The sequence below is a fragment of the Scyliorhinus canicula genome, chromosome 2 (genome assembly GCF_902713615.1).
Source record: "Scyliorhinus canicula chromosome 2, sScyCan1.1, whole genome shotgun sequence".
Taxonomy (NCBI): domain Eukaryota; kingdom Metazoa; phylum Chordata; class Chondrichthyes; order Carcharhiniformes; family Scyliorhinidae; genus Scyliorhinus; species Scyliorhinus canicula.
The window spans coordinates 9,630,210-9,649,806 of record NC_052147.1 but is presented as its reverse complement, the minus strand read 5'-3'; the positions used below and the strand labels follow the sequence as shown (position 1 = coordinate 9,649,806).

General features: G+C 50.4%; 1 protein-coding gene across 4 annotated transcripts in view; it reads left to right on the top strand.

Moving 5' to 3' along the window:
- Positions 1-19,597, top strand: part of tdp1 (tyrosyl-DNA phosphodiesterase 1) — a 133,138-nt gene that overhangs the window by 21,700 nt on the left and 91,841 nt on the right. For 2 of the 4 annotated variants that reach the window (XM_038773472.1, XM_038773465.1), the window contains exons 6-8: positions 5,561-5,595; positions 15,028-15,120; positions 17,227-17,397. In XM_038773472.1, coding sequence (XP_038629400.1) covers positions 5,561-5,595; positions 15,028-15,120; positions 17,227-17,397 — 299 coding nt within the window. The remainder of the gene's footprint in view (positions 1-5,560; positions 5,596-15,027; positions 15,121-17,226; positions 17,398-19,597) is intronic. The other 2 variants (XM_038773482.1, XM_038773491.1) reach the window with 2 other exon arrangements.

Sequence of the window (19,597 nt, the reverse complement as noted above, 5' to 3'; positions counted from 1 at the left end):
TGGGTTCCAGGATTTTGACCCAGCGACAGTGAAGGAACGGCCGATATATTTCCAAGACAGGATGGTGAGTGAGTTGGTGGGGAAGGCCCAGATCGGCGCCGTTCCCATGCATCTGCTGCCCTGGTCCTGCTAGGTGCTAGAGGTTGTGGGTTTGGGAGGTGCTGTCGGAGGAGTCTTGGTGGCTCGCTGCAGTGTTTCACGTGGATAGCACACTCTGCTGCCACCGTGTGCTGCTGGTGGGCCACAAAATTATTCCCAAATCTGATCTCTTTCTGACCATCTCTAATGAGAACATTTATTGAATGTCCCCTCAAAGTGCTCCCGCCCATCAGCTGTGTGAAGCACTGCCTCCCTTTCTGAATATCTTTATGTCTCCACCAGAGGACGCTGTTACCTGCCTGTGAGCGTTACTCATTTGGATGTCAGGTTTATAGCGACACCATTAGTTTCTGTAGCAACACAGGTTTACCCAGGAAATGCATTGTTAACTGCAGAATATTTTTGTATTTGAAGGTTTCAATTCACGAAAACAGACCGAGTCTTTCCTTTGCGTAACTGGAACTTGTGAACTCTGTGGTCCATATCTTAACCCCTGTTTGTCCGTCATCACTGTGCTTCCAGACTAACAAGGCCTCGATTTAAAAAATTTTCTCCCTCCTGTTTAAACCTCTCCTTGGCCCGGCCCCCTCCCCTGTCTTTAAGCCCTGCGACCCTCTGAGATATCCACACCTCTGGTCTCCGGCTCCGGGAAGGAGCACAAAGTGTTATGGGCCGGGGTTTAGAGAACCCCAAAGTGTATCATGGAGTTCACCTGACCCACAACATTTAACAGATTGTGGTATGGGGAGCGCATGGCCCACTCAATGGGTTCAACGACAAGGAAAATTAGGAGAAAAGTTAAGAGCAAATATAACTTAGGCGAGGTTACTGATCGAGGTGTTAAGATTCAAAACAGAGGTATAAAAGCCAACGTAACAGGTACTTTACCTGAATGCTCGTAGTATTTGGAATAAGGTAAATGAGTTGATGGCGCAAATCATCGTGAATGACTATGATTTAGTGGCCATTACTGAAACATGGTTAAAGGATGGTCACGACTGGGAGTTAAATATCCGAGGGTATCAAACTATACAGAAGGACAGAGTGGATGGTAAGGGAGGTGGTGTAGCTCTGTCATTTAAGGATGCCATCTTGGCAATACTAGTAAGGGGTGACATCGGTGCTATGGAGGATAAGGTTAAATCCATGTGGGTCGAAATCAGGAATAGTAAGGTGAAAAAGTCACTGATAGGAGTAGTCTATAGGCCACCAAGTAGTAACATTATGGTGGTGCAGGCAATAAACAAAGAAATAACTGATGCATGTAGAAATGGTACTGCAGTTATCATGGGGGATTTTAATCTACATGTCGATTGATTTAACCAGGTCGGTCAAGGCAGCCTTGAGGAAGAGTTTATAGAATGTATTCGCGATAGTTTCCTCGAACAGTATGTAATGGAACTTACGAGGGAACAAGTGGTCCTAGATCTGGTCCTGTGTAATGAGACAGGATTGAGTAATAATCTCATAGTTAGGGATCCTCTCGGAAGGAGCGATCACAATATGGTGGAATTTAAAATACAGATGGAGGGTGAGAAGGTAAAATCAAACCGTATTGTTTTGTGCTTAAACAAAGGAGATTACAATGGGATGAGAGAAGAACTAGCTAAGGCAGACTGGGAGCAAAGACTTTATGGTGGAACAGTTGAGGAACAGTGGAGAACCTTCCATGCAATTTTTCACAGTGCTCAGCAAAGGTTTATACCAACAAAAAGGAATGACGGTAGAGAGGGAAAATCGACTGTGGATATCTAAGGAAATAAGGGAGAGTATCAAATTGAAGGAAAAAGCATACAAAGTGGCAAAGATTAGTGGGAGACTAGAGGACTGGGAAATCTTTAGGGGGCAACAGAAAGCTACTAAAAAAGCTACAAAGAAGAGTAAGATAGATTATGAGAGTAAACTTGCTCAGAATATAAAAACAGATAGTAAAAGTTTCTACAAATATATAAAACAAAAAAGAGTGGCTAAGGTAAATATTGGTCCTTTAGAGGATGAGAAGGGAGATTTAATAATGGGAGATGAGGAAAAGGCTGAGGAACTGAACAGGTTTTTTGGGTCAGTCTTCACAGTGGAAAACACAAATAACATACCAGTGACTGATAGAAATTAGGCTATGACAGATGAGGACTTTGAATGATTGTTATTACGAAGGAGGTAGTGATGGGCAAGATAATGGGGCTAAAGGTCGACAAGCCTCCTGGCCCTGATGGAATGCATCCCAGAGTGCTAAAAGAGATGGCTAGGGAAATTGCAAATGCACTAGTGATAATTTACCAAAATTCACTAGACTCTGGGGTGGTCCCGGCAGATTGGAAATTAGCAAACGTGACACCACTGTTTAAAAAAGGAGGTAGGCAGATAGTGGGTAATTATAGGTCAGTGAGCTTAACTTCGGTAGTAGGGAAGATTTTGGAATCTATCATCAAGGAAGAAATAGCGAGGCATCTGGATGGAAATTGTCCCATTGGGCAGGCGCAGCATGGGTTCATAAAGGGCAGGTCGTGCCTAACTAATTTAGTGGGATTTTTTGAGGACATTACCAGTGTGGTAGATAACGGGGAGTCAATGGATGTGGTATATCTGGATTTCCAGAAAGCCTTTGACAAGGTGCCACACAAAAGGTTGCATAAGATAAAGATGCATGGCATTAAGGGTAAAGTAGTAGCACGGATAGAGGATTGGTTAATTAATAGAAAGCAAAGAGTGGGGATTAATGGGTGTTTCTCTGGTTGGCAATCAGTAGCTAGTGGTGTCCCTCAGGGATCAGTGTTGGGCCCACAATTGTTCACAATTTACATAGATGATTTGGAGTTGGGGACCAAGGGCAATGTGTCCAAGTTTGCAGACGTCACTAAGATGAGTGGTAAAGCAAAAAGTGCAGAGGATACTGGAAGTCTGCAGAGGGATTTGGATAGGTTAAGTGAATGGGCTAGGGTCTGGCAGATTAAATACAATGTTGACAAATGTGAGGTTATCCATTTTGGTAGGAATAACAGCAAACGGGATTATTATTTAAACGATAAAATATTAAAGCATGCCGCTGTTCAGAGAGACCTGGGTGTGCTAGTGCCTGAGTCGCAAAAAGTTGGTTTACAGGTGCAACAGGTGATTAAGAAGGCAAATGGAATTTTGTCCTTCATTGCTGGGGGGATGGAGTTTAAGACTAGGGAGGTTATGCTGCAATTGTATAAGGTGTTAGTGAGGCCACACCTGGAGTATTGTGTTCAGTTTTGGTCTCCTGACCTGAGAAAGGACTTACTGGCGCTGGAGGGTGTGCAGAGGAGATTCACTAGGTTAATCCCAGAGTTGAGGGGGTTGGATTACGAGGAGAGGTTGAGTAGACTGGGACTGTACTCGTTGGAATTTAGAGGGATTGTAGAAACATATAAAATTATGAAGGGAATAGATAGGATAGATGCGGGTAGGTTGTTTCCACTGGCGGGTGAAAGCAGAACGAGGGGGCATAGCCTCAAAATAAGGGGAAGTAGATTTAGGACTGAGTTTAGGAGGAACTTCTTCACCCAAAGGGTTGTGAATCTATGTAATCCCTTGCCCAGTGAAGCAGTTGAGGCTCCTTCATTAAATGTTTTTAAGATAAAGATAGATTTTTTTTGAAGAATAAAGAGATTAAGGGTTATGGTGTTCGGGCCGGAAAGTGGAGCTGAGTCCACAAAAGATCAGCCATGATCTCATTGAATGGCAGAGCAGGCTCAAGGGGCCAGATGGCCTACTCCTGCTCCTAGTTCTTATGTTCTTATGTTCTACAGGTGTGGTGCAGCAGAAATGGAAAAGTATATTTTAAAGCAAAACAATGTTTATTCTATGAAATCAACTTAACCTTTTTAAAATAAACAGTGAACATCTTAGCAAACATCAATTCAAATACAACCCCCAAAGAATACAACACTAAGTAATCCTTAAGCTGTCCTTTTAACATCCAGAAAACGTTTTTAAAAAACACTTTCAAACAGAAACTCCTCAGGTTAAAGTCACTACTGAGAGCATTTATTAGTTTTAAATCACCAAAGGATCGATTTACAGTCTTTAGGTTACAGAGAGAGACTCTAATACACCTTCTGGCTGTGACTGTTGCTATCCAGTTCTGAAAACGAAATTAAAACACACCCTGCAGCAAACAGCCTAAAACGAAAGTAAAAAGCCGACAGACAGCCCAGCTCCACCCACCACTCTGACATCACTGATAAACACTCATTTCTTAAAGGTACTCTCGCATGCCAAAATAATGTGAGGGTGAATTGGAAGAGTGGGGTCATTCCAGAGCCTTTAGGATTTCGGGTTGGGTGGATGGACTGAGTAGTTTTGATTGACCCTGTACGCTCTCAACATATCGTGTTGCACAGAGCATACCCCCTCACTTCAGGCTTCCTGTAGAATCATTCCAATACTTTTTCTTTTAATTTAAAAAAAAAAATTTAGAATATCCAATTATTTTTCTTCCCGAACGAAGGGGCAATTTAGCGTGGCCAATCTGCTTAGCCTGCACATCTTTTTTAGTCGTGGGGGTGAGACCCACGCAGACACGGGGAGAATGTGCAAACTCCACGCCGACTGTGACCCGGGGCCGGGATCGAACCCGGGTCCTCAGCGTGGTAGGCAGCATGGAATCATAGAATTTGCAGTGCAGAAGGAGGCCATTTGGCCCATTGAGTCTGCACCGGCCCTGGGAAAGAGCACCCCACTTAATCCCACGCCTCCACCCTATCCCAGTAACTCCACCTAACCTTTGTGGACGCTAAGAGCAATTTAGCCTGGCCAATCCACCTAACCTGCACATCTTCGGACTGTGGGAGGAAACCGGAGCACCCGGGGGAAACCCACGCAGGCACTGGGAGAACATACAGACTCCGCACAGAGAGTGACCCAATCCGGGAATCGAACCTGGGACCCTGCAGCCGTGAAGCAACAGTGCTAACCGCTGCGCCACATGCCGCCCTTTCATTATTTCGTCAGCAATCTCCGACGGGAAGGCTCAGAGAATCGCACTGCGTTCGAGTGTTTGAAGAAAGTGGATTTGAAAGTAGCCAGTGCAAAAGTACCGATCTCGGTACTGGTTTCAGGTTTTGCAGCATGACTTGAGTATCTGGGAAGAGAAGCTTCCTTCTCAGTTACATCTTAAATATAGCGGATCAATCTCCTCCCTCCTGGAGCATTAGCTGCAGCCCGCGCATCCCGGGGTCATCCTCGTGCGACAGATGGCCCAGGGTTCTGTTCCAGTGATGTTGGTTATGTGGGGTAAACGTGAGCGAGTTTGATGGGGAAATGACTCCGAGACGGAACCTGTAACATCTCGGGCGTCGAAATAAACGCGCAACTTTCAGATAACAGCAGTCGGGCTGCTGTGTTGTACCTTGTTCGTCACTTCCTTGTTAAATGTGCAAAGGAGCCTATTTTTAAAAGGAGCCTATTTTTAAAAGGAGCCTATTTTTAATGTTTGCAGGCCAAGTTGGAGATTGCCTACGGAACACATCACACGTGAGTAGATGGCTTTTGTTTATATCTGACACAAACTGGCTCTGGGGTGCTGGGTACCATAGCGATTGCTCCAACATTTGAATGGTCGTAGATCTATCCCATGTTGTGAGTGCGCGATCAGACTCTTCGTGGTAAAGATCACGACTGAGGAAATAGTAGCCGGAGGAGATCAAACGGCCCTTTGAGTCCCTCTGCCATTCAGTCAGGTGGTGGACAAACAACGACCCCCGCTAAAGTTTTTCGAATTTGATCGAAGGGGGGATTTGAAAGTGTCTGAAAAGAGGAGAGGGGGCGGAGAGGTTTAGAGAGGGAAATCGGAGTTTAAGGCCCCAGCGCCTATCCATATGAATACCATATATATTTTTATATATGTCCCATCATCATATGGTTTGTGCAAGAGGCCAGAATTGGAGGACGCAGAGATCACAGGGGGTTGTCAGGCTGTAGGAGGCCGCAGTGTGTGCTGTGTGTGTGTGTTGTGCGTGCGGTGCGTGTGTTTGTGTGTGTGTGGTGTGGTGTGTGTGTGCGCTGTGTGTGTGGTATTGTGCGTTTGGGTGTGGTGTGTGCACTGTGTTTGCGTGTGCGGTGTGTGGGTTTGTGCGTGTTGTGTGTGTGGGTGTGTGTGGTTTGTGTAGGTGTGTGTTTACATGTGTGTGTGATGTGTGTGGTGTGTGATCGGAGTGTGTTTACGTGCATGTTGTGTGCGTGCGATGTGTATGTTTGTGTTTGGTGTGTGTGTGCGCAGTGTGTGTGTGTGCGGTGTTTGTGCGCGATTTGTGTGCGTGTGTGTGTGTGGGGGATGTGTATGTTTGTGTTTGGTGTGTGTGTGCAGTGTGTGTGTGCGGTGTTTGTGCGCGATTTGTGTGCGTGTGTGTGTGTGGGGGATGTGTATGTTTGTGTTTGGTGTGTGTGTGCAGTGTGTGTGTGTGCGGTGTTTGTGCGCGATTTGTGTGTGTGTGTGTGTGTGTTTGTGCGTGTGTGCGGTGTGTGTGTGTGTTTGTGTGTGTGTGTGGGGTGTGGTGCATTTACATAGCACCATTCATGATCTCCGGACATCCCAAAGCGTTTGACAGCCAACAAAATACTTTGGAAGTGTAATCGCTATGGGAGGCAGTTAACACAGAACCAGCTCCCACTAACAGCAATGTGACCGTGTCCAGAGAGTTATTTTTTCACTGATATTGATTGAGAGACAATAATTGGCCCGAAGTTCAGGAAGAATTGCCTAATCTTCTTTCAAATCAATACCATTGCATCTTTGCACATCTGGAAGGACTTGTCTGAAAGACGGCACCTCCGACACTGCAGCACTCCCTCAGCACTGCACTGTGAACAGAGGCATAGTGAGATCCTGCGACACTGCAGCACTCCCTCAGCACTGCACTGTGAACAGAGCTATAGTGAGATCCTCCGACACTGCAGCACTCCCTCAGCACTGCACTGTGAACAGAGGCATAGTGAGATCCTCCGACACTGCAGCACTCCCTCAGCACTGCACTGTGAACAGAGGCATAGTGAGATCCTCCGACACTGCAGCACTCCCTCAGCACTGCACTGTGAGCAGAGCTATAGTGAGATCCTCCGACACTGCAGCACTCCCTCAGCACTGCACTGTGAACAGAGGCATAGTGAGATCCTCCGACACTGCAGCACTCCCTCAGCACTGCACTGTGAGCAGAGCTATAGTGAGATCCTCCGACACTGCAGCACTCCCTCAGCACTGCACTGTGAGCAGAGGCATAGTGAGATCCTCCGACACTGCAGCACTCCCTCAGCACTGCACTGTGAGCAGAGGCATAGTGAGATCCTCCGACACTGCAGCACTCCCTCAGCACTGCACTGTGAGCAGAGGCATAGTGAGATCCTCCGACACTGCAGCACTCCCTCAGCACTGCACTGTGAGCAGAGCTATAGTGAGATCCTCCGACACTGCAGCACTCCCTCAGCACTGCACTGTGAACAGAGGCATAGTGAGATCCTCCGACACTGCAGCACTCCCTCAGCACTGCACTGTGAACAGAGGCATAGTGAGATCCTCCGACACTGCAGCACTCCCTCAGCACTGCACTGTGAGCAGAGCTATAGTGAGATCCTCCGACACTGCAGCACTCCCTCAGCACTGCACTGTGAACAGAGGCATAGTGAGATCCTCCGACACTGCAGCACTCCCTCAGCACTGCACTGTGAACAGAGGCATAGTGAGATCCTCCGACACTGCAGCACTCCCTCAGCACTGCACTGTGAGCAGAGGCATAGTGAGATTCTCCGACACTGCAGCACTCCCTCAGCACTGCACTGTGAGCAGAGCTATAGTGAGATCCTCCGACACTGCAGCACTCCCTCAGCACTGCACTGTGAACAGAGGCATAGTGAGATCCTGCGACACTGCAGCACTCCCTCAGCACTGCACTGTGAACAGAGCTATAGTGAGATCCTCCGACACTGCAGCACTCCCTCAGCACTGCACTGTGAGCAGAGCTATAGTGAGATCCTCCGACACTGCAGCACTCCCTCAGCACTGCACTGTGAACAGAGGCATAGTGAGATCCTCCGACACTGCAGCACTCCCTCAGCACTGCACTGTGAGCAGAGCTATAGTGAGATCCTCCGACACTGCAGCACTCCCTCAGCACTGCACTGTGAACAGAGGCATAGTGAGATCCTCCGACACTGCAGCACTCCCTCAGCACTGCACTGTGAGCAGAGGCATAGTGAGATTCTCCGACACTGCAGCACTCCCTCAGCACTGCACTGTGAGCAGAGCTATAGTGAGATCCTCCGACACTGCAGCACTCCCTCAGCACTGCACTGTGAACAGAGGCATAGTGAGATCCTCCGACACTGCAGCACTCCCTCAGCACTGCACTGTGAGCAGAGCTATAGTGAGATCCTCCGACACTGCAGCACTCCCTCAGCACTGCACTGTGAGCAGAGGCATAGTGAGATCCTCCGACACTGCAGCACTCCCTCAGCACTGCACTGTGAGCAGAGCTATAGTGAGATCCTCCGACACTGCAGCACTCCCTCAGCACTGCACTGTGAGCAGAGGCATAGTGAGATCCTCCGACACTGCAGCACTCCCTCAGCACTGCACTGTGAACAGAGGCATAGTGAGATCCTCTAACACTGCAGCACTCCCTCAGCACTGCACTGTGAACAGAGGCATAGTGAGATCCTCCGACACTGCAGCACTCCCTCAGCACTGCACTGTGAGCAGAGCTATAGTGAGATCCTCCGACACTGCAGCACTCCCTCAGCACTGCACTGTGAACAGAGGCATAGTGAGATCCTCCGACACTGCAGCACTCCCTCAGCACTGCACTGTGAACAGAGGCATAGTGAGATCCTCCGACACTGCAGCACTCCCTCAGCACTGCACTGTGAGCAGAGGCATAGTGAGATTCTCCGACACTGCAGCACTCCCTCAGCACTGCACTGTGAGCAGAGCTATAGTGAGATCCTCCGACACTGCAGCACTCCCTCAGCACTGCACTGTGAGCAGAGCTATAGTGAGATCCTCCGACACTGCAGCACTCCCTCAGCACTGCACTGTGAGCAGAGCTATAGTGAGATCCTCTAACACTGCAGCACTCCCTCAGCACTGCACTGTGAGCAGAGGCATAGTGAGATCCTCCGACACTGCAGCACTCCCTCAGCACTGCACTGTGAGCAGAGGCATAGTGAGATTCTCCGACACTGCAGCACTCCCTCAGCACTGCACTGTGAACAGAGGCATAGTGAGATCCTGCGACACTGCAGCACTCCCTCAGCACTGCACTGTGAGCAGAGGCATAGTGAGATCCTCCGACACTGCAGCACTCCCTCAGCACTGCACTGTGAGCAGAGCTATAGTGAGATCCTCCGACACTGCAGCACTCCCTCAGCACTGCACTGTGAGCAGAGCTATAGTGAGATCCTCTAACACTGCAGCACTCCCTCAGCACTGCACTGTGAGCAGAGCTATAGTGAGATCCTCCGACACTGCAGCACTCCCTCAGCACTGCACTGTGAGCAGAGGCATAGTGAGATCCTCTGACACTGCAGCACTCCCTCAGCACTGCACTGTGAACAGAGCTATAGTGAGATCCTCCGACACTGCAGCACTCCCTCAGCACTGCACTGTGAACAGAGCTATAGTGAGATCCTCCGACACTGCAGCACTCCCTCAGCACTGCACTGTGAGCAGAGCTATAGTGAGATCCTCTAACACTGCAGCACTCCCTCAGCACTGCACTGTGAGCAGAGCTATAGTGAGATCCTCCGACACTGCAGCACTCCCTCAGCACTGCACTGTGAGCAGAGGCATAGTGAGATCCTCCGACACTGCAGCACTCCCTCAGCACTGCACTGTGAGCAGAGCTATAGTGAGATCCTCCGACACTGCAGCACTCCCTCAGCACTGCACTGTGAACAGAGGCATAGTGAGATCCTCCGACACTGCAGCACTCCCTCAGCACTGCACTGTGAACAGAGGCATAGTGAGATCCTCTAACACTGCAGCACTCCCTCAGCACTGCACTGTGAACAGAGGCATAGTGAGATCCTCCGACACTGCAGCACTCCCTCAGCACTGCACTGTGAGCAGAGCTATAGTGAGATCCTCTAACACTGCAGCACTCCCTCAGCACTGCACTGTGAACAGAGCTACAGTGAGATCCTCTGACACTGCAGCACTCCCTCAGCACTGCACTGTGAGCAGAGCTATAGTGAGATCCTCTGACACTGCAGCACTCCCTCAGCACTGCACTGTGAACAGAGCTATAGTGAGATCCTCCGACACTGCAGCACTCCCTCAGCACTGCACTGTGAACAGAGGCATAGTGAGATCCTGCGACACTGCAGCACTCCCTCAGCACTGCACTGTGAGCAGAGGCATAGTGAGATCCTCCGACACTGCAGCACTCCCTCAGCACTGCACTGTGAACAGAGGCATAGTGAGATCCTCTAACACTGCAGCACTCCCTTAGTACTGCACTGGAAACAGGTACCACAAAGTTACTCGGCCAGCTCTACACGCCTCTCTGGACATGGTCAGGCTTTAGGCCACCAACATTTAAATATTGATTTCTCTTTTAAAGTCGGGAACACTTGTCTGCTCTCTAACATTAAATAGATGAAAATAAAAGTCTTCTTGAGATTCCGCATTGCTGGTGTAGTGCTGCCCCCCAGTGGCGTACTCCATCACTTGCCACAATTTGCTTGGCGGTTTTACACAATATTAGTTCTGAGGATATGGGCCTTGCAGGGTGGGCCAGCATTTATTGCCCATCCCTAATTGCCCTTGGGAAGGATGGTGAGGGATTTGGAGCGGAACCTCCAGGTGGTGGGGTTCCCAGGTGTCTGCTGCTCTTGTCCTTCTAGATAGATGGCAGAGATCGTGGGGTTGGAAGGTGTTGTCTCAGGAAACTTGGTGAGGTACTGCAGTTAGATGGTACACACGGCTGCCACTTTCCATCGGTGGTCGAGGGAGTGGGGTTTTTGCTGATGGTCTGACTGTAAAGGATTTGAGATGCTATGTGGAAGATAGTTGAAGATTCCGTTATTTTGCTGTTTTAACACAGCCATCAATCCATTGAATAGTTAATGGCGCTACTGAAGTGAGGGACCGTGTGCTATCATATGAGAATGAAAACGGTGCTCATTTCAAATTCAAAGTGGTCCTTTTCTCACTTGATGAAGGCACATTCGGAGTATGGAAGTCACATCGGTCCATCAAAACTGTGAGAAATTCCAAAAGGCAGTGGCACAGCTCAGAGGAGTCAGTTCCCCGGTCCAGCCAACTTTACTGCTGTTTCTGTTGCTCCTGTTAGTGACTCCTCATTAACATATTGAGCCCAATCAGAGTAACCATCACCATCAGATTACCATTCTCCTCTCTTTGTACATTAACGAACTGGCGCTCTTCAGAAATGCAGAGTGTGCCTGTCGATCCCTCCGCAGGATCACTGGGGAAGACGGGTCACCAGCTGCCATGTTTTGTCAAGTCTTTATTGACTAAAACAGTGGGACAGTTAAATAACTTTTCATTGTCAGTGAGGTAAGTGAGTTGGGGGTAAGATGGGGTAGGGTGGTAAGGTTGGGTAGGGTGGTAAGGTTAGGTAGGGTGGTAAGGTTGGGTAGGGGAGTAAGGTTGGGTAGGTGTAAGGTTCGGTCGGAGGGGGTAATGTTGGGATAGGAGTGGTACAGTTGGGATAGGGGTATGCGGGTAGGGTGATAGGATTGGGTAGGGGTGGTAAGTTTGGGTGGGGGTAAGGTGGGTGGGGGAGGTACAGTTGGGTAGGGGGCAGTAAGGTTGGGTAGGATTGGTTCAGTTGAGTAGGTAGTGGTAGGGTTGGGTGGGGACTGGGTAGGGTTGGGTAGGGGGTGGTAGGGTTGGGTAGGGGGTGGTAGGGTTGGGTGGGGGGGCTTAGGGTTGGGTGGTGGGGTGGTTGGGTAGGGGGTGATTGGATTGGGTGGGCAGGCAGTTGGATAGGGGTTGGTAAGGTTGGGTGGAGTGGGCAGTTGGGTGGGGTGGGCGGTTGGGTAGGGGGTGGTAGATTTGCATTGAGGGTACGGTTGGGTAGGGCGTGGTGGGGTTGGTTTGAGTGGGCGGTTGGTAGGGGGTGGTCGGGTTGGGTTGAGGGTGCAGTTGGGTAGGGGGTGGTAGGGTTGGTTTGAGTGGGCGGTTGGTAGGGGGTGGTCGGGTTGGGTTGAGGGTGCGGTTGGGTAGGGGGTGGTAGGATTGGGTTGAGGGTGCGGTTGGGTAGGGGGTGGTAGATTTGCATTGAGGGTACGGTTGGGTAGGGCGTGGTGGGGTTGGTTTGAGTGGGCGGTTGGTAGGGGGTGGTCGGGTTGGGTTGAGGGTGCAGTTGGGTAGGGGGTGGTAGGGTTGGTTTGAGTGGGCGGTTGGTAGGGGGTGGTCGGGTTGGGTTGAGGGTGCGGTTGGGTAGGGGGTGGTAGGGTTGGGTTGAGGGTGCGGTTGGGTAGGGGGTGGTAGGGTTGCGTTGAGGGTGCGGTTGGATAGGGGGTGGTAGAGTTGGGTTGGGTGGGTGGTTGGGTAGGGGGTGGTAGGGTTGGTTTGTGGGTGCGGTTGGGTAGGGGGTGGTAGATTTGCATTGAGGGTGCGGCTGGGTAGGGGGTGGTAGGGTTGGTTTGAGTGGGCGGTTGGGTAGGGCGTGGTAGGGTTGGTTTGTGGGTGCGGTTGGGTAGGGGGTGGTAGGGTTGCGTTGAGGGTGCGGTTGGGTAGGGGGTGGTAGGGTTGGGTTGAGGGTGCGGTTGGGTAGGGGGTGGTAGGGTTGCGTTGAGGGTGCGGTTGGATAGGGGGTGGTAGAGTTGGGTTGGGTGGCTGGTTGGGTAGGGCGTGGTAGGGTTGGGTTGAGTGGGCGGTTGGGTAGGGGGTGGTAGGGTTGGGTTGAGGGTGCGGTTGGGTAGAGGGAGGTAGGGTTGGGTTGAGTGGGTGGTTGGGTAGGGGGTGGTAGAGTTGGGTCAGGTGGGTGGTTGGGTAGGGGGTGGTAGTGTTGGGTTGAGTGGGCGGTTGGGTAGGGGGTGGTAGGGTTGGGTGGGGGGTGGTAGGGTTGTGTTGAGTGGGTGGTTGGATAGGGGGTGGTAGAGTTGGGTCAGGTGGGTGGTTGGGTAGGGGGTGGTAGGGTTGGGTTGAGTGGGCGGTTGGGTAGGGGGTGGTAGAGTTGGGCCAGGTGGGTGGTTGGGTAGGGGGTGGTAGGGTTGGGTTGAGTGGGTGGTTGGGTAGGGGCTGGTAGGGTTGGGTTGAGTGGGTGGTTGGGTAGGGGCTGGTAGGGTTGGGTTGAGGGTGCGGTTGGGTAGGGGGTGGTAGGGTTGGGTTGAGGGTGCGGTTGGGTAGGGGTGGTAGGGTTGGGTTGAGTGGGTGGTTGGGTAGGGCGTGGCAGGGTTGAGTGGGTGGTTGGGTAGGGGGTGGTAGGGTTGGGTGGGAGGAGGGAGCTAGAAGCTCTGGGTGGTCTGTGGGAAGCTGTGGGGTCAGTTGTCTAGTTACCCACGAGTTAGACCTGGTTTTTCTTGGTCTGAAATTTCCTGGGTTACTATCCTGGTGGGTAGTGGTCGGGTTGGGTGGGGGGTGGTAAAGTTGGGTAGGGGGTGGTAGGGTTGGATTGAGTGGGTGGTTTGGTAGGGGCGGGCAGGGTTGGGTAGGTGGTAGGGTTGGGTTGAGTGGGCGGTTGGGTAGGGGCGGGCAGGGGTGGGTAGGTGATAGGGTTGGGTTGAGTGGGCGGTTCGGTAGGGGCGGGCAGGGTTGGGTAGGGGTGGGTAGGGTTGGGTTGAGTGGGCGGTTTGGTAGGGGCGGGCAGCGTTGGGTAGGGTTGGGTTGAGTGGGCGGTTTGGTAGGGGCGGGCAGGGTTGGGTAGGTGATAGGGTTGGGTTGAGTGGGCGGTTCGGTAGGGGCGGGCAGGGTTGGGTAGGGGTGAGTAGGGTTGGGTTGAGTGGGCGGTTTGGTAGGGGCGGGCAGCGTTGGGTAGGAGGTGATAGGGTTGGGTTGAGTGGGCAGTTTGGTAGGGGCGGGTAGGGGTGGGTAGGGTTGGGTTGAGTGGGCGGTTGGGTCGGGGCGGGCAGGGTTGGGTAGGGTTGGGTTCAGTGGGCGGTTGGGTCGGGGCGGGCAGGGTTGGGTAGGAGGTGATAGGGTTGGGTTGAGTGGGCGGTTTGGTAGGGGCGGGCAGGGTTGGGTAGGTGATAGGGTTGGGTTGAGTGGGCGGTTTGGTAGGGGCGGGCAGCATTGGGTAGGAGGTGATAGGGTTGGGTTGAGTGGGCGGTTGGGTCGGGGCGGGCAGGGTTGAGTAGGGTTGGGTTGAGTGGGCGGTTGGGTCGGGGCGGGCAGGGTTGGGTAGGGGATGGGGTTGGAAGCCTCCGACGTCTCCGGCTCTGGTGGCTGTTTCCGAGGTTCCGGATACAGGTGAATTGGCCGTCGGAGATTTCAATATCCAATTCCTGTGGAGCCCTTGCATTGTCCCGTTGCACATCCTCTGGGATATGTCTTTTCTCCGACTATCCGCAAAATCTGAGTCATTGAATTTACAACGCAGGAGCCGGCCATTCTGCCCGTTTTGGGCACTATTTCTGTTGCACACAAACTTCCATCTGGTCTGTTTTATTAATCCACATCTCCTTCTATCCCTTTCTTCCTCTCCCTTCCTTCCCCTGAATTGCATTCCACATTCTAACCACTCACCGGGTAAAGAGGTTTCTCCTGAATTCCCTCCTGGATTTACCGATCGCTATCTTATACTTGGGGGCACGCCTTTCATTCTGCCAAAAGTGTCCTATCCAACCCCATTAGAATTTTAAAGCCTCTTGTCATGCCGCCCCCTCCCCCCCCCACCTCGATGTAAGCTCTCATCGTTAACCAGAGCACCTTCCCTTCACCACAGTCCCAGCTATCTGCACACCAATCCTTTCTCTCTGCTCAACTCTGGCTCTCTCCCCTTGCAGGAAGATGATGCTACTTTTGTACGAAGAAGGTTTCCGAGTTGTGATCCACACGTCCAACTTGATCCGCGATGACTGGCATCAAAAGACGCAAGGGTAAGAGTGGCGCTGGAATTCTCCCTCAGAGCCTGCAGTTAGGGCCTCAACATAACCAGATCGAAACTGGGCAGGCCCTCGGTCTGCTATCTGACCTGAAAGACGGTACCTCCTCCAGCACCGCATTCCCACAGTATGGCGGTGGGACTGACGGCCTGAATTTTAGTGCTCGCGTCTCTGAGGCAAGACTTGAACCCAGAAACTTCCGACTCGGATGCAAGAGTATTACCGATTGAGTCACCGCTGATACTCCGCCAAGTTGGAGCCTAATTGAGAGCTCCTCTGTGTTCATAGAACCCCTACAGCGCAGACAGAGGCCATTCGGCCTATTGAGTCTGCACCGGCCCTTGGAAAGACCACCCTACTTAAGTTGTTGACATATGAGTCACCAAAGATCATCGGAGAAGCTTTTCAATGCTGCGATGATATGGAAGAGGGAGGTAGTGGCGTTCTCACTATTAATCTTTTTTAAAATAAATTTAGAGTACCCAATTATTTTTTCCCAATTAAGGGGCAATCTAGCCTGGCCAATCCACATGCCCTGCACATCTTTGGGTTGTGGGGGTGAAACCCACGCAGACACGGGGAGAATGTGCAAACTCCACACGGACAGTGACCCAGGGCCGGGATTCGAACCCGGATCCTCGGCGCCGTAGGCAGCAATGCTAACCACTGTGCCACCGTGCTGCCCCGGCGTAGTCACTATTGTCACTGGATGAGTCATCCAGAGGCCCAGGCTAATGCTCTGAGGACACGGGTTCAAATCCCACCACGTCAGCTAGCACAGTGGTTAGCACTGTTGCTTCACAGCGCCAGGCTCCCGGGTTCAAGTCTGCAGCTTCTCCCCGTGTCAGCTTTGTGCGGGGGGGGGTTTTGTTAATCAGCGACAGATGATCAGGCGTAAACAGTGAGACCTGCCGGTTGTTTGCCAATCAGTGAGTGCTCTCGATGACCCCAGCTGGAGGAACACCATCGTCACCACTGCTCCCAGCCGAAGGCCTGTCTAACTTTGGGCAGGACCCCTGAGGCTGATGGCTTGCGGTCCCTCACCCTTGCTGCCAAACTACCCGCAGGCTGTTTCTCCCACCTGTTACGGGCCAGGGTTTAGAGAACCCCAAAGTGTATCATGGAGTTCACTTGACCCACAACTTTTAATAGATTGTGGTATGGGGAGCATACGGGCCTACTCTATAGGTGTGCTGCAGACATAAATCTACAGTACTTGTAAATTCAAACAATGTTTATTTATGAAACCAGTTAACACTTTATAAACCTACAGTAAACATCTATCAACGCCAATAAATCCTCAAAGAATACAGTACTTGATAGATAACCCTTAATAAATTCCCAAACAACATCCGGAAGACAAAAGACCCTTTTAACACTGAGATCAGGTTTAAATTCACTATTGAGAGCAGTCAGCATTTTGAAGTCACCCAATTGATTTGCTGACGGTCTTTAATTTGCAGAGAGAGATCCTTATGCAGCTCCTTGCTTTGCCTGCAGCTATCCAGCTCTCAAAACAAAATGAAACACACCCTGTAGCAAACTGCCTAAAACGAAAGTAAAGCAGACAGACAGACCAGCTCCACCCACTCTCTGACATCACTGCAGCTCTCTAATAAACACCCATTTCTTAAAGGTACACCCAGTACAGCTATTCAATAAACCCCCATTTCTTAAAAGGTACTCTCACATGACACACCTATGCCACCTTTTAAGGGCTCAAGTCGCACACCTTCCCGCAACTAAAGCTGGGGAGCTCGCGCCCTACTTTCCAGGTGGAAGGTTAAACCAAGGTCCCTCACTACCCGCTCGGTTTCATGTAAGAGACCCCACAGTGACTATTCTCTCTTTCAGCCCACATTTATCCCTTAAATAACAACCAGCAGAGAACAGGTGAAGCAATCATTATCACTTTGCTGTTTGCGGGAGCTTGCTGTGCACATATTGGCTGCTGTGTTCCCCCACAGAGACAATTACTTCAAATTACGCCCTTGGCTCTCAAAGCCCCTCAGGGTGCCCTGAGGTTGTGAAAAGCGTTACAAAAATGAAAGTACTTTCTGTTTAAACATTGAAGGTGTTTTCCTCCCCGGTTGTTGCTAGGATATGGCTAAGCCCTCTGTACCCAAGGTTACCAGAAGGGAGTTCTGAAACAGCGGGCGAATCGGTGACGAACTTCAAGCGCGACTTGATTGATTACCTCACGTCTTACCGCTCGGCTGGACTCAGTGAATGGATTGCTCACATAAAGCAGCACGATTTATCAGAAACCAGGTAAATGTTCCAGTTTGTTCTGAATGTGTCATTTCAGAATTTCAGGATCCAATCGAACTTTAACCAGAGGGTTTCTCTATGTGCAGATTAGAACATAGAACATACAGTGCAGAAGGAGACCATTCGGCCCATCGAGTCTGCCACGACCCACTTAAGCCCTCACTTCCACCCCATGCAGCATGTCCAATGCACCTAACCGGAGCACCCGGAGGAAACCCACGCAGACACGGGGAGAATGTGCAGACTCCACACAGACAGTCACCCGAGGCCGGAATTGAGCCCGGGTCTCTGCCACTTTGAGGCAGCAGTGCTAACCACTGTGCCACCGTGTCGCCCCTAAAGGTTCCCCTTCAAGTCACCCACCACCCTGATGTGGAAATATATCGGCCGTAACCCAATAACCCCAACTCAAGTGTTTTGGCCACTAAGGGCAATTTATCACAGCCAATCCACCTAACCCGCACATCTTTGGACTGTGGGAGGAAACCGGAGCACCCGGAGGAAACCCACGCAGACACAGGGAGAACGTGCAGACTCCGCACAGACAGTGACCCAAGCCGGAATCGAACCTGGGACCCTGGCGCTGTGAAGCCACAATGCTATCCACTTGTGAGACTGTGCTGCCCTAATTATTTTAATTTATCCTATTTCTCACTTATGCAATTATCTGACTTCAAATTAACCCAACAAACTCAATTAAATGTTTTGATTTGAGCAGGACATAACTGGAAGGCAAGATGGACTCTTGAGTAGTAAATGTTTATTTTAAAAAGGAAAAAGTTACTTTAATAACAAAAAAATAGAGTTACAGCTTCAAACTATTGAGCGGGTTACTGATGAGTGAAGTTAGCCCCCTGTTCCTTCATTGACAGCAATTCTTTCAAATTCTGCCTTGGGAGCATTCAGTACGTGACTAGCTAGTAGGACAAAGCATCTCGCTTCCACAAACATTCAACCTCTCCACTACTGAGGAACAGTGGCAGCCATGTGTACCATCTACAAGACACTAAGGGGCAATTTAGCACGTCCAATCCACCTAACCTGCACCTGACCGGAACACCCGGAGGAAAGCCACGCAGACACGGGGAGAATGTGCAGACTCTGCACAGACAGTCACCCGAGGCCGGAATTGAGCCTGGGTCCCTGCCGCTGTGAGGCAGCAGTGCTAACCACTGTGCCACCGTGCCGCACCTAAAGGTCCCCCTTCAAGTCACCCACCACCCTGATTTGGAAATATACCGGCCGTTCCTTCACCGTTGCTGGGTCAAAACCCTGGAGCTCCCTCCCTAACAGCACAGTGGGTGTGCCTACACCTCAAGGACTTCAGCGGTTCAAGTAGGCCACTCACCATCACCTTCTGAAGGTCCAACTAGGGATGGGCTGGTTTAAACAGTGATGCCCACTTCCCGTAAATTGAATTACAAAAAAGATGTTGTCCAAAGCCATTACTTTTATCCTAAAATGTATTTATTTATTTATTTTTTAAAAAAAATTTTAAATTTTAGATTACCCAATTATGGGGCAATTTAGCGTGTCCAATCCACCTACTCTGCACATTTTTGGGTTGTGGGGGCAAAACCCACGCAGACACGGGAAGAATGTGCAAACTCCACATGGACAGTGACCCAGAGCCGGGATCGAACCTGGGACCTCAGCGCCGTGAGGCGGTTGTGCTAACCACTAGGCCACCGTGCTGCCCTCTTTTATCCTAAAAATTAGCAATACCTCACCTTGGACCATGCCTGTGTCATTTCAAAATTGGTTCATTTAAATGTGGGTCTGTTTTAATTGGTGTTTGACTCCCAATGTACATCAGCTCTTGAAAGGACAATGTTTCTTTAGCAGTGCCAATTGTTATCTGACTTTGCACAATTGTCCCTTGTCCGTTTGGTCTTGGCCTTTACTGAGGAAAAGATATCTGATTGATACTCATCCAAAACAGAATCTTACAGTCCTGTTTAAACTTGTAAGCTTTTAAATCCAGCTTTAACATAACTACTTAACAAATAACTATTTCTTCAATTGTAACTTGCCTGAGATACGCTATTTGGTCAATCATCCGTTTTTGGCTGGTTTCTAATTTAATCCTTGATTAATACACTTGAGTGATTATAAAGTACAGAGCACACCCCTTATCTCGCTGTTTTGACCTTGTTAGCCTCATATAATGAATAGAACATGAAATTCATCTGAAAATGGT